This window comes from Canis lupus, chromosome 12 (assembly GCF_011100685.1).
Source record: "Canis lupus familiaris isolate Mischka breed German Shepherd chromosome 12, alternate assembly UU_Cfam_GSD_1.0, whole genome shotgun sequence".
Classification (NCBI taxonomy): Eukaryota; Metazoa; Chordata; class Mammalia; order Carnivora; family Canidae; genus Canis; species Canis lupus.
The window spans coordinates 68,110,514-68,122,035 of NC_049233.1; the positions used below are offsets into that span (position 1 = coordinate 68,110,514).

The window sequence follows — 11,522 nt, forward strand, 5'->3', positions numbered from 1 at the left end:
ATCGGTAGTTCGTAAATGGGAGTGAGACGCTGGGTTCATCTTTGCCATTTTAAATTTGTGGTGCTTGTGGGAGAGCCGAGTCTGGAGCCCCTGAGAGAGTCTGCGAGACCTGTGGGACTTCGGCCTTCATGTGGCAGGAGTAGCAGAGGATGAACGGGGCGGCCAGGCGGGTGGGAAGGAAGCAGGGCACAGGGTGCGTCCAGGGACAGGAGTGGTCAGCCGTGTGAGCAGCTGGCGAGAGGGCAAGCACGTTACAGACTTAAAGGTTTTCATTGGATTTAGCCACAGTTTCAGTGAAGTGGCAGGTGCTGAAGATTGATCTCAATCCCTGGGTAAGCGGCGGTGTAGACGAGTTAGGCCAAAAGCTTAGCTGTGGAAGGAAGGTGAAGGGGAGCCCGGGGAGGGGGCGTTTGGGATTGGGGAATCGTGTCTGCTCACTATACGGATGGGAGGCAGTATTTGAACTGGGCGTCGGAGGAGAGGTGGGATTTGGGCACAGGAAAATGATGAGGAGACATTTATTACAGATAAAGCAACTTCCATTAATTGATGTGAAATAACAACAGCCACCACTTACTGACAGGGCCCCATGTGCCAACAGTGAGCCTCGTGCCCACGTGCAGTGTTATTGCTCCGCCCAGCCCTCGGGGCCTCTCGGGGTTCCCTCCACACCGTAGGGAGGTGCCCCACGGCGGGCGTCTGCGTGAGGTCCCGGCAGACAGCTGGACGAAGGAGTGGAAGGCAGTGTAGATAGCTGGGAGAGTAGCTACATCTGAAAGCATTTGCTGTACGATCATCCCCTCTTGCTAAGACCGAACTGTGGACATTCTTGTGGAAGCTTTGGTCTTGTTCTCGAGGGCCGAGAGAACCCTCTAATGGACGCTTGTTGCATTACAGACCTTCAGCTTCCTTTCCTGCTTTCCAAAGATTGTGTCCTCTGTGCTCCACCTAGACCCTGGCGGGGTGAGGCCAACAAGACACTGAGTCTGAGTTCCTGGAGTTCCTGGAGCCATCTGGGGGCCATCTGGGGGCAGGGAGGATGAAGAGCTCAAGAGGGGAGGGAGAGGACGAGGGGAGAGGTTGGAAAGCTAGGCAGGGCCAGATTATACACGGCCTTCAGAGCCAAGAGGAAGAGATGTTACTTTAAGTGTAGTAGGTCTTTGTTGGAGAATGACGTGGTCTGATTTCATGTTGAAAAAAAAAAAAAAAAAGAGGGATGCCTGAGTGGCTCAGCAGTCAAGCGCCTGCCTTTTGCTCAGGGTGTGATCCCGGATTCTCAGGTTCGAGTCCCACATCGGGCTCCCTGCATGGAGCCTGCTTCTTCCTTTGCCTGTGTCTCTGCCTTTCTCTCTCTGTGTCTCTCATGAATAAATAAATAAAAATCATTTTTAAAAAAATATTTATTTATTTATTTATTTATTTGAGGGAGGGCAGAGGGAGGGAATCTCAAGCAGACCCCTTAGTGAGTGCAGAGCCCGACACAGGGCTTGATCTCACAACCCTGAGATCGTGACCTGAGCCGAGATCCAGAGTCAGATGCTTAACCGACTGAGCCACCCCGGCGCCCTCGATTTCATATTTTAAGGTCACTGTGGTTGTATGTGGAGGAGAGATTGCTGGGACGGGAGCAGTCATCCGTTCTCCACAGTAGCATATGCTGAGTCCCAGGTGAGAGGACTGCATCTCAGAGAGGCCCGTGGAGGAGAAAGGCGGCCTTCGGTGTGTCCTGCGGCTGCGGGGCCACCAGTGGGCCCCTCCTGGGAACGCAGTGGCACAGGAGCCAACACAGGCCTAACCCATGTGGCTACTGGACTCGCCCCTTTCTGTCACTCCCCTCCTCTATCTCTCCTTTTTCCTGGCTTCCCTGCCCAACTCCCAGCCATCCCGTGTGGTTTTTGATTCTTGGCTGTTCTCTGCTGCAGCCAACTCCAGCTCTGCCTGTTTGCTTGTTCCTCTTTCCCTCGCTGGCCGTCTGCCTTCTGGCCTCACCTCTAGAGGTGGAATGCCCCCACTGCCTACCTTCCTTACCTTCCTGTCACCGCTGGTGCAGATGTACCCGCTCCCCACTCTGGTCTGCGAGAGCCCGACCCCGGGGGGCTGTGACAGTTCTCTCCCCTTCCCGCCTCCCAGCAGCCGGGCACAGAATACACTTCACAACCTCCCACGTGGTCTAATTTCTGGCCACAGTGACCTTGGGTTTGGGAGGCTGCGGAGCAGAAGAGCACAGGCTCTGGAGTGAGAGAGGAGTTCACCCCAGATCTCATCACCAGCTGTCTCCAGAACCGGCAGAGGGCTGTGGGAAGGATTCATGACGACGACTTACATAAAGCGTCGGCCCACGGTGGACGATTAATAAACCCTTCCTTTTATTATGTTTTAATATTGTCAAATACTGAAGCAGATCCTGATTCGGAACAGGTCTCATGAAAGGAGACCTTAGTTATCCTGAACTAGAAATCTTTGCTTTTAATTTTTTTTTTTTTTTTAAGTAATCTGGACACCCAACGGGAGGCTCAGACTCACAGCCCTGAGGTCAAGAGTTGGTGTTCCACTGAGTGAGCCAGCCAGGTGCCCCAGAGACCTTTGCTTATGGATAGATTCTTCAGCCCTGTTGAGGAGTCTCACACTTCGGACGCCTGGGGGGCTCAGTGGTTTAGCACCTGCCTTTGGCTCAGGCCGTGATCCTGGAGTTCAGGGATCAAGTCCCACATCCCTGCATGGAGCCTGCTTCTCCCTCTGCCTGTGTCTCTGCCTCTCTCTGTGTGTCTCTCGTGAATAAATAAATAAAATCTTTAAAAGAAAGAGTCTCACACTTTTGCTTCTGAATTTAAACTCTATCAAGGTCCTGGTTTCCAGGTATTTTCAGTCTATTTTATTTTATTATTTATTTTATAAGATTTTATTTATTCATGATACAGAGAGAGAGAGAGAGGCAGAGACACACACAGGCAGAGGGAGAAGCAGACTCCCTGCAGGGAGCCCAACGTGGGACTTGATCCCGGGTCTCCAGGATGACACCCTGGGCCGAAGGCAGGCGCTGAACCGCCGAGCCACCCAGGGATCCCCAGCCTGACCATTTTAAATTCTGAGCAAAGAGATGACTAAACTGCATTTTATGGAATAATAATGGTTAAAGGTTTCTGCTCTGGGTTCCTGGCCGAAGTCTCTGAAAGCCTGGAAACTTTATATTGAATAAATTAGTAGGAGCAACACTGACTCTAACTGTGTGTCTGCCTCTGAAAATGCCTTCTGCTTATTCAGGTGCAGTTCATTTTTCTTCTTGAGCTATACTTAGATTCCTGAGCAACATTTAAACTGACGTTTCTCCAAGAATATTCTCCTTGTGATAGAAATGGGGAAGGATAATAGCAAAAAAAGCAAACAATTTTTTTTTGTCCTTATATAAACTAACTCAAGCAAGGACCTTCTGTAATAGAACCTATAATATTGTGAAAGAAGATTTTCCTTGGATGGTTTTAAGAAACCAAAAGCAAGAAATACTGTCAATGCCTTATTAAATCTCAGTGCCGGAGACTAGAAGAGAATTATGGACCTTTAAATACCTCATGTAAACCTAACCAGAGCTGCTGTGTTTGAGGAGGGGAAAAATGCTCGTAGTAATACTAAATTTATTTGTCAAACTGGAGCGCAGTATTTACAAATCAGTAATTGATGGATGGAGCAATACTTATTTGGGGACCTGATAAAGTACGGAAAATCCCATATGAACAATTCGCTAGCTGTTTTCTGAGAGATGCTAAAGGATAAGTGCGTAAACGCCTATGAACTTAATTCTTAAAGAAAAACCAAGAAATTTTACTTTTAAATAAATTTTTTATAAATTTATTTTTTATTGGTGTTCAACTTGCCAACATATAGAATAACACCCAGTGCTCATCCCATCAAGTGCCCCCCTCAGTGCCCGTCACCCCCACCCCCCGCCCACCTCTCCTTCCACCACCCCTAGTTCGTTTCCCAGAGTTAGGAGTCTCTCATGTTCTGTCTCCCTTTCTGATATTTCCCACTCATTTTTTTCTCCTTTCCCCTTTATTCCTTTTTAAATAACAATTTCTATTTAAGCTATTAAAACTTACCAATTTTGAGTAACAACTAATGATTATTGTCAACGAATTGAAAAAAGAATATAGTTGCTATCATTTGAACTGAGGAGAACTTGTAGTCAGGTAAAGTATTAAGGAATTATATGCTCATGGGGGAGAATGACTGGCTTGTTACCAGAAATTGCTGACAGATTAAGTACTGTGACTGTAACAGCTATGAAGGCAGGTGCAGAGGGGTCGTTTGGGCGGACTTAGATAACATGAGCCCTGTTGCTGTCACTCAGGCGAGTTTTCCACAAGGGTGCACGGTTCTTTTTTTCTTTTGGATAAAGCAAAGTGTAATTTCCCCTTGATGTACACAGCAGTTGCATTCCTGGCATATTCTGATGTTTTAAAATTCTACAAAAATATTTTGTCTTTGTGTAAATCAGAGTTAGATTCTAGGTTCAAATAAGTAGAAATAGGTTATTCACCTATATAAATGTCATTCCAGATTCTTTTTTTTTTTTTTTGTCTTTCCAGATTCTAAAAAAAAAAAAAAAAAAGTTTTGCAAGGGAAAAAAGAAAAACAAATGAGAAAGCAAGGCACAGGCAAAACAATAGTCTTTTCAGCCCTAGAGAGTAGAACTAGGACTGAGAAAGACAGTTTGCACATGTGAGGGGAAGGCACATCTTTTAGGATATTTAAAATGAATAGTAATGGAAAATAATAATAAAGTTATATGCTCAAATATATAATAATAAATTTGAGACTTTTTTTTATTTTAGAGAGGTGGGGAGAGGCAGAGGGAAAGAGAATCTTAAGCAGGCTCCATGCCCAGTGCAGAGGCGACATGGGGTCGATCTCATGACCCTGAGGTCATGACTTGAGCTGAAATCAAGAATCCGATGCTTAACCGACTGAGCCACCTAGACACCCCTAAATTTGAAACACTTAAGTGAAGTTTTGTTTTGTTTTGTTTTTACAAAATGAACCAAAGGACAAAAATTGGAAGGGGCCAAAAATGTATAGAAAAATCAGGATAACTACCAAGAGTAAAGCACCTGGGTCTCATGTTACATAAATTTGAGAAAAACATTTGTTTATTGAGCACAGTTGACTTTGTCCAAATAGCATGCTAGGCTTTCAATAAATCACTCTGGTTCTCATATCTTGGAAGAGACTCTTACTGAACAAAACAGTAAAAGAATAGGAAACCTATTCAAAGAACAAAATATTCTTGAAAGTTAACCTTGTGCAGTCACAGTGGCATGGTTGGGAATGTTTGGTCTGTGGCTTTACCAATTAAATCCGTTGAATGTGGCCCCACACGGTGTCCTGAAGTTTTATTCTAGATTCTCTGGGGTTTGTGATAATAGGTAAGTTTCTAAGAGTCAAATGATTTTCCAGGTTTATCTCTCTTTATGTTTGTAGGTAGAGTTAAAAATGTCTGTATAATTAAGACTATTCAAGTGTGGTTAGTTTATCAGTGACAACACTCTTGAAATCTTTCCCTGCTTATGAATTTCAAACCACTTTCTACATTGCGATTTATTTTAGGTCTTTCTGTGTAGATGGGAAACACCAGGAAGCCTTTTCACTTGCTCAAGGTCACAGAGAACTGGAAGGAACCTGGTCTTGTTCCTCTGAACCTTAGTTCTCCAGCCTGCCAGGCTGCAGTCCACTAATTACCCACACGAAGAGATTATGCATGTGTTTTCAGTGAAGTTGAGTTGGAGAAAACGTTTAAGTAGAAAATAAAAAGGGGCACCTGGCTCAGTTGGTTAGGTTAAGCGTCTGGCTTCCACTCAAGTCGTGACCGGGCTTCTGGGTCCCTGCTCAGCGGGGAGCCTGCTTCTCCCTCTGCACCCCACCCCCAGCACAACCCCCTGCTCTCTCTCTCGTTCTGTCTCTCAAATGAATAAATAAAATGTTTAAAAAAGAAAAACATCAGGAGAATGGGAGATTGTGTTCTTTAGAAAATATGAGGTGCCAGACTTATCAAATAACTAACTCAAGCGTTTTAAACTAATAATCATACCATAAAGTCATATTTCAATAATGAAGGAGAAAAACTTACTCGACTGTATGGTATGATGGTGTCAAAAGAGATCTGACCTGGAGTTTGAAACTTTTTTTTAAGATTCTATTTATTTGAGAGAGAGAGAGCGAGCGAGAGAGCATGAGCAGGGGTGGGGGAGAGGGAGAAGCAGACTCCTCACTGAGCACGGAGCCCGATGTGGGACTCGATCCCAGGACCCTGGGATCATGACCTGAGCTGAAGGCAGACGCTAACTGACTGAGCCACCCAGGGTCCCCTGAAACTTTTTTGTGGGGTCACCGGGCCACTTGTGTTAAAGGCAGCTGGAGAACTTGGCAAAACTGTGTGTCCTGTGTCCCTACACAGTCTGTGGCGTCAGGTGCTCCTCAGGTGATCCTGCTGCAGACGAGGTTGTGAGGGGCTGTCCTGAGGCGAGCCACCAAGTTTGGTGTGCCAAAGGTGTGCCTTTTGGGTCCTAGGAAAGACAGAACCGAAGATGGTGATGCAGCTGGCTGCTGCTTACATGGTCTCTCCCTTCCCCAGGCCCCTTGTCCTTGGGGGATACCCTCTGGGACCGTGCCATCTGCTACTGCTTGTGCAGACCATGGTTCTCGGGGCGGGGGGCACATTTAGGCACATTACTAAACGTCTCCTGGCATCACTCTCTGCATCTGTAACATGGGCATAACCTTAGTGCCCACCTCACAGAGTTGTTGGGAGATCATTAGCTAAAGTGCTTAGAACAGTGCCTGGCATTTAGTAAACACTAAAGAAAGGATAGCTGCTATTATACACATATTTTTAGAAAGACTGATGCTTTTTTATTTTTTTATTTTTATTTATTTTTAAATTTTTAAAAAAGATTTTATTTATTTATTCATGAGAGACACAGAGAGAGAGAGAGAGAGAGAGGCAGAGACACAGGCAGAGGAAGAAGCAGGCTCCATGCGGGGAGCCCGACGCCGGACTCGATCCGGGGTCTCCAGGATCACACCCTGGGCTAGAGGCAGTGCTAAACCGCTGAGCCACCCGGGCTGCCCCTGATGCTTTTTAAAAACATTTCTTCTGCTGACTAGTGACCTGTCCAGTTTTATTTAGTTCTTTGCCTAAGAGAATTATTGAATTGTCTGCTCCTTTTTTTGTACCCACCATACTCTGAATATACAATTATGGCACCATCTAGAACACTTGATGGGTACTCGTTTTACATGTTCATCTCCCCACAACCCACGGGTAGGACCCAGGTCTTCTGCACATACCACAGCACAGAGCACAGGAGCTGCCAGACGGCAAAATCAAGTGTTGGGTCCTACTAACTGAGGCTACATGAAAGTGTCCTGTGGCTCAAAATATGCCTCAGCCTTAACTCTAGGGGCTTAAATAGGGTCTGATTGTGCTATGTCACCAGAAGACAGTGTCTGAAAGTATCACTTGATAATCATATTGATTTACACTATCAAGTAAAATTGGATTACATAATTAGTTCTTAGGATGTTCTTAGTAGGATATGTTTATGTTTTCATTTGCATATTATACATATTTCCTATGATAGTCAAAACTTAATTGGAATTTGAATAATCAAAACTCAGTACATACTTATGTAATGCATATCAAATCATAGTTATTTTAATCTCTCACTTGGTCTGAATATCCAGAGTATGTCTGGAATATTGGCAGGCAATATATTCTTAATTATTTAAATATCTAAACCTTCTGTCATTATCAAACTGGAAGCTCTGTGATGTGAAGTACTGATTTTTTTTTTTTTTTTTTTTTAAGATTTTATTTATTTTGAGAGAGAAAGAGGGAGAGTGAACCTGAGTTGGGTAGGGGCAGAGGGAGGGGGAGAACCGGGCGGGCCCCCCTCTGAGCAGGGAGCCCAGTGCAGGACCCAGTCCTAGGCCTCTGGGATCAGGACCTGAGCCCAAGGCAGATGCTTAACGGACTGAGACACCCAGGTGCCCTGAAGTATGAATCTTGCTGGCGTATTTTCCTTTTATGAAGGACTAACACCAGTAGGGTATATGCAATTTCAAAGTCGGATGTTTGATGAATGAATTTGAGCTGATTTTCAAAGAACAAATATTTATTGAGTACTGACCAGGTACAAGATTCTTAAACCTTAGAATATCTAGACCAAAGATGATTTTTTGTACAGATTCTGACCTCAAAGAACTTACAGGCTAGAAGGGAAAGTAATATATAAAAATATTTATTTTATTCTCTCCTGTTGTGGAAATTTTGAGAAAGTGCTAGAACTTAGGGGAGATGATTATGGGAGTTCATATATATAAAATCAAGGTGAATTGGGCCAGGGAGGCAACTAACCGGTGGTCAGCTACAAGTCCCAAGCAGGTTGCTCAGTAATTATAACATTCACCTTTCCTGAGAACAGAGTTGACATTGTGGTGTCTTGTCCTAGGTACTCTCCTTTCTCTTCATTGGTCTGATGTCCATGATGATTCCCCTGTGTAGGGTCTTTGGGGCCCTCATTGCTGTCTGTCTCATCATGGGTCTCTTCGATGGATGCTTCATTTCCATTATGGCCCCCATTGCCTTTGAATTAGTTGGTGCCCAGGATGTTTCTCAAGCAATTGGATTTCTACTTGGATTCATGTCTATACCCATGACGGTGGGACCACCTATTGCAGGTAAATGTAATGATTCTCCAGTAATTATGTGTAAAATATATTATGATTTATTGGTTACTGGTCTTTTGCTTTTGCGTGTGCCTTATTGGTAACATTTTTTAAAATATTTTTTTAAATTTTATTTATTCATTCATGATAGTCACACAGAGAGAGAGGCAGAGACACAGGCAGAGGGAGAAGCAGGCTCCATGCAGGGAACCGGACGGGGGACTCGATCCCGGGTCTCCAGGATCGCGCCCTGGGCCAAAGGCAGGCGCTAAACCGCTGCGCCACCCAGGGATCCCTGGTAACATTTTTGATGAGACCAGCCTTGGATGACAGGTTGAAAAAGTTTGATGAGAAATCCCTCTTATCCTTACTGATACATGACACACTCTATAAAATGTATAATTGTAATCTTCTGGGCTTTAAGCTTTTACAATTCCTATATCTCATTTAGTACGTGTTTTGAAGAAATAGAATCATGGTTGCTTTTAAAAAAGAGATGGGGATCCCTGGGTGGCGCAGCGGTTTAGTGCCTGCCTTTGGCCCAGGGCGCGATCCTGGAGACCCAGGATCGAATCCCACGTCAGGCTCCCGGTGCATGGAGCCTGCTTCTCCCTCTGCCTGTGTCTCTACCTCTCTATCTCTGTGTGACTATCATAAATAAATAAAAATTTAAAAAAAATAAATAAAAAATAAAATAAAATAAAATAAAAAAGAGATGAAGGGATCTCTGGGTGGCGCAGCGGTTTGGCGCCTGCCTTTGGCTCAGGGCGCGATCCTGGAGACCCGGGATCAAGTCCCACGTCGGGCTCCCAGTGCATGGAGCCTGCTTCTCCCTCTGCCTGTGTCTCTGCCTCTCTCTCTCTCTCTCTCTCTGTGACTATCATAAATAAATAAAAATTAAAAAAAAAAAAAAGATGAAGATTCTGGAAGATTTCTATTTTTTTTCTTAAAGACTTCATTTATTTATTCATGAGAGACACAGAGAGAGACAGAGACACAGGCAGAGGGAGAAGCAGGCTCCATGCAGGGAGACCAACATGGGACTCGATCCTGGGACTCCAAGATCATGCCCTGAGCCAAAGGCAGATGCTCGACCGCTCAGCCTCCCAGGGGTCCCTGAACGATTTCTAAATATGCTTTGTGTCAGAAATCATATCCTCCCTAGAAATAACTAATGGAAAATAACACTAAGTGGAAAAAATTCAAATGTCCATGAGTCGATGAATGGATAAAGAGAATGTGGTGTAGCTATACAAGGGGATATTACGCAGCCATAAAAAGGAATGAAGTACTGTACCAATACATGCCACCCCATAGGTGAGTCTTGAGAACATTATGCTAAGTAAAAGAAGTTGGATACAAAAGGCCACATACTGTGTGGTTTTATTTATATGAAATATCCAGAATAGGTAAATCCACAGAGGCAGAGTGCAGATTGGGGGCTTCCAGGGGGAGGGAAGAGTAATGAATTAGGGAGTAACTGCTTCATGGGTAGGGTGCTTCCTTCTGGCGTGATAAAAACATTTTGGGACTAAATAGAGGTGGTGGTTGGACAACACTGTGAATGTGGTAAACACCACGGAAATGGTTAATTTTATGTTATAGGAATTTCACCTTTAGAATCTTCTGAGTAGGGATCCCTGGGTGGCGCAGTGGTTTAGCGCCTGCCTTTGGCCCAGGGCGCGATCCTGGAGACCCCGGATCGAATCCCACGTCAGGCTCCCGGTGCATGGAGCCTGCTTCTCCCTCTGCCTGTGTCTCTGCCTCTCTCTCTCAATCTGTGACTATCATAAATAAATAAAAATTAAAAAAAAAAAAAATAGAATCTTCTGAGTAGTATAAAGATGCCTCGTGTTCAATAAGACTTGGGTGCCAATGTGAATTATTAGGTTACGATTCGATAAAATTAGGATAAAATTCAAATGTATGTATTGTCATCTGTGTCTGGCATGTGAGAGGCTCAGTGACAGTTCACTCTCAGGTCTAGGACCACACTACCAATCAGCACCTTTGCCAACTGGGGACCTAGTCATGAATCAAGTGGGCAGTCACTAAAGGTCACAGTCTCCCTACAGGAGAACCTTCCCTCCAGCCCTCCCCCTGCTCCCCTCCTCCCTCCAGCCCTCCCCCTGCCCCCATCTCCCTCCAGCCCTCCTCCTGCTCCCCATCTCCCTCCAGCCCTCCCCTGTCCCCCATCTCCCTCCAGCCCTCCTCCTGCTCCCCATCTCCCTCCAGCCCTCCCCTGCGCCCCATCTCCCTCCAGCCCTCCTCCTGCTCCCCATCTCCCTCCAGCCCTCCCAGGCCCCCATCTCCCTCCAGCCCTCCCCCTGCTCCCCAATCTCCCTCCAGACCTCCCCCTGCCCCCCCATCTCCCTATAGGAGAACCCTGTCCCCCAAGTAAAACACTATTTACACTATTTTTATACCTTGGAAGACTAGATTTTTAGGGTTTCCAAGTCTACAACAGATTATAAGCAGCACTTTGGTAGGAATGGTGTTTCCGATGAGAAATAACTGATAACAGATCAATAACAAAGGCGATAATCGGAAACTTCCAAAGTAGGCAGAACAATACACAGCAACTGGGAGCAGAGAGCTCTGGACTCACCGGGAGGCTGAGGGGTCATAGTATTACAGCCAAATATGATAACCAGTGTTCGTAAGGAGGAAAGGTTTACTCATATACAGAATATTCTGATTCAGAAGACAGGAAGATTGGATGTTTGGATATATTATATGTTTTAAGCTTCTCTCTAGAATAAACATACATGTCTTTAATGTGTCGGTACTTAACTGGACAA

General features: G+C 45.1%; 1 protein-coding gene across 2 annotated transcripts in view; it reads left to right on the forward strand.

The window, feature by feature from the left end:
• Positions 1-11,522, forward strand: part of SLC16A10 (solute carrier family 16 member 10) — a 111,309-nt gene that overhangs the window by 97,276 nt on the left and 2,511 nt on the right. For both annotated transcript variants that reach the window (XM_038554959.1, XM_038554960.1), the window contains exon 5: positions 8,505-8,733. In XM_038554959.1, coding sequence (XP_038410887.1) covers positions 8,505-8,733 — 229 coding nt within the window. The remainder of the gene's footprint in view (positions 1-8,504; positions 8,734-11,522) is intronic.